The following is a 3,592-nucleotide window of genomic DNA, read 5'->3' on the forward strand; positions in this document are numbered from 1 at the left end:
AAAATAAAAAAAAGAACAAGGTTGGGTAGATAAGATTAGTGGATAACATAAAACAAACAAATTAAAAACAACCCCCCCCCCAATAACAAACAAACATTTCTCCATAACTGTGAGGATGTTTATTTCAGGAGACTTGAATAAGTAGTCATATATAAATAATAAGTGTTGTGATATTGGTAAAGATTACTTTGATATGATGTTTTCTTTAATTATTCACTTAGATATTTTGTTAAAGTGAAAATTATCTTTCCATTATTTTAGCATTTTACATTGTTAAAATGAAGACTACTTTGATGTTACTTCCTATCAGATAAAGTTAAAATTTTCCAGGTTTATTTCCTTTTTAAAAATTACTAAAATTGTAACTGAGAACAAAAATAAGAGGCCACTCTCACTGTTCTCCAGATTGTTGGATGTCTTATAATAAAGCTTGTTGGACCTAAAAGAAAAAACAAAAAATAAACAAAACAAAACTGTGGATAACATGGAAGTAGAAGAAACAGGAAAATAGTTTTATTTGGTTAGGCAGAAAAAGCTACTTCATAATTAATGATTTAAATAACCCACTAGCATCTATTCACATGAGAGATCAGGGTACTCTAGGGAGCAGCAATGGGCATGAAGGGGAAGAAATGATCTTGAAAAATAATTCTGGGTTAAATGGATAAGATGTACATGTAACAGGATAGGTAAGACGAAAAGGGAAGAATCATATTTAAATTATGGGGACTGGGTAAAATGTAAATTAATAGTCCAAGGACAGTGCCTGTAGCTCAAGCGGCCGAGGTGCCAGACACATATACTGGAGCTGGTGGGTTCAAATCCAGCCCAGGCCTGCCAATAAACAACAACTACAACCAAAAAATAGCTGGGTGTTGTGGTGGATGCCTGTAGTCCCAGCTACTTGGGAGGCTGAGGCAAGAGAATCACTTAAGCCCAAGAGTTAGAGGTTGCTGTGAGGGTGACAGCTTGAGACTGCCTCAAAAAAAAAAAAAGAAAAAGTTCAAGGAAATACAGAAAAGAGAAAAATGATTATGACAAGATGATGAATTTAGTTTTACTTATTTTAACATCACTTTACATTACTTTTTGTGGTTGCAACCTGAAGAAATAAATATCAAGAAGAATAGATATAAGATAAGAAACCTTTTTCTCTTTCTCTTTTAAAGACAGAGTCCCACTCTGTTGCCCAAGGCTAGATTTCTGGGAGTCAGCCTAGCTCACAACAACCTCATACTCCTGGGTTCAAGTGATCCTTCTGCCTCAGCATCCTGAGTTGCTGGGACTATAGGTGCCCACCACAACACTTGGCTAATTTTTCTGTTTTAGTAAAGAAGGGATCTCCCTTTTGTTCAGGCTGGTCTTGAACTCCTAAGCTCAAGGGATACACCTGCCTCTGCCTCCCAGAGTGCTAGGATTATAGGCATGAGCCACAACACCTAACCGATAAAACTTTTAAGAAGTTGCATTTACATTTTATTTGTATTTATATTTAGCTCCTAGCACTACAGTTAACATTTAAGTGCTAACTATATACCAGGCATCAAGCTAAGGGTGTTATCTGCATTATCTGCCCATTTTACAAATGAGGAAGTAAAAGCTTAGCAAGATAAACAAGTTGCTCAAGACAAAAAAAGTACAGGGCTGTCTTACTCCAAAGCCTGTGTTGAGTGAGTACTCAAAGAATGAAAAAATCTTTTTGGAGGGTTTCTTGGGACTTACCCAGGGATCGTTACAAAAGTTTTGAGATACACAAAAACCAAGAAACATACAATTTGTGAGGACAGAAGCAAATGAAGCCTTTCCAGCAACACCAATACGCCGAGCGAATTGAAACTTGCACAGGTGAAGCAGAAGGGAGCTGTCCACTGCGTTTCTTAGACGTGAAATAATGGGCCATTACATAGTCTGTCTCAAAACTTCTGTAGTGACCCATATAAATAAAGGACCCTACAGAATTAAAATGTTGATATGCAGGCATTTTTATTCTTTTTATAACAGTTCTGTTTACTTTCCCCTATTTTCCTTAATGATGATTTATTTTATTTTATGGGCATTTAAGAAAGTTACTGCATTGGCAGATGACTCACAAAATTTTCAATCAGCAGGTGATCTTGTTGAGAATATACCTAAAAAGGAGAAGACAAACGTACAGATTCCAGGGGCATTATTAGACATGTGCTGATACACAAACTGGAAGTGACTCAAACTCTTACATATTCCTTTTGGTAAGCTGCTTGTAGAGGTAAAAGTGTGGGTATTAAAAGCATCTGATAAGACTCAAATTAGATGGCAATCTATCCAGGTACCACTTGTATAAATAGTAAAAATACTTTCCTCTTTCCTTCTCTATAGAATAATAGGTTATAGCATAACATCTCTGATGCTTTGTTATTTTTGTTTTGTACAAAATAGATGTTCTGGTTTTCTAATTTTCAAAATGTGTTTGTGTTAACCTATCTGGGATTCAATACAATGAGTCTGTAGAATATCACGTTGTTCTTCAATGCAGACTAATGGTTCAGGTTTTACAGGACAGAGTTTGACTATATAGGCAGAACAGAAAGGGAAGAGTGTAACAACATGCTCAAGGAGAGCTTTTATCTGTACATCAGGATCCAAAGAGTATATTCTAGCCTGTTTTAACCATTTAAATACCTAAACCTAGCAATCGGTGGAAAACTTAAGTTTGTAGGAAGTGAAGCAATTAATAAGAAGGTCCACTGTTACTAAGAGTTACACGCTTAGAAAAATATAAATGACCCTCTTAATTATTTTATTTTTAAATTCAAGTATTTTTGCTTAAAAAAAATCCGTTCCATAAATGTTGACAATAGTCTGCTATCAACTTCAAGATCAACACCAACTGGTCAAAAGAGATTTTTAAGGAACTGGGTACACAACATTATGTAGCAGATAGTGCTAAATTTCTGAACAGATTACATCCTAAAGCTTTTTGGAAATATTAGCTCGTGTAAAATGCAAAAAGCATTTTAAAAAAGGTACTGAAATCATGGTTGGCTGCCAAGATAAAAACCCATTTAATGAATAATATGATTTGACTTTAGTATAATTTTCCATTATTTCAGTACCACAGAAAAACCACCCTAAAATCCAACTGGGAAGCTAGCAGCTAAACAAATATTTCTCTCCCACTGGCCCCTCAATCTTCAGAATAAAATATATCTGGTGTTTCCTATCCCCTATTTGATGGAATGGTTTAAGTGCAAAATCTTTCCAGGGGTAACTCTTTACTTACAAGGGCCACAGGAAGGGATTCTCTTCTTTTTTCCTACTTTCACTTTTACTATCTGCAATAGCATGAACAAACTAAACAAAAATAGGCAAAGTCAGAAAATATAGAACAATACCTCTTTATTATATTTGCAATTTCTTGAAAAAGTGCCTTCTCATCAGCAGCATAGGTAACTTCTAGTCCTGTAATTCCAGATCTAATAAGTAATGGGGTCTGATATCTGATGTCTAAAAAATAAACAGAATGTTTATTGTTTACTACATATAACAGTATATTACATAATACTACATAATATTAAAAATCCTTGGGTGGCACCTGTGGCTCAAAGGAGTAGGG

The 3,592-nt window shown here is 35.1% G+C and overlaps 1 protein-coding gene across 1 annotated transcript in view; it reads right to left on the minus strand.

Moving 5' to 3' along the window:
- REV3L (REV3 like, DNA directed polymerase zeta catalytic subunit) overlaps positions 1-3,592 on the minus strand; it is a 200,323-nt gene that overhangs the window by 65,818 nt on the left and 130,913 nt on the right. Inside the window, exon 20 of the mRNA XM_023512479.1 lies at positions 3,372-3,483. Coding sequence (XP_023368247.1) covers positions 3,372-3,483 — 112 coding nt within the window. The remainder of the gene's footprint in view (positions 1-3,371; positions 3,484-3,592) is intronic.

The sequence above is a fragment of the Otolemur garnettii genome, unplaced genomic scaffold, assembly GCF_000181295.1.
Source record: "Otolemur garnettii isolate 467f Iridium unplaced genomic scaffold, OtoGar3 scaffold00002, whole genome shotgun sequence".
Taxonomy (NCBI): domain Eukaryota; kingdom Metazoa; phylum Chordata; class Mammalia; order Primates; family Galagidae; genus Otolemur; species Otolemur garnettii.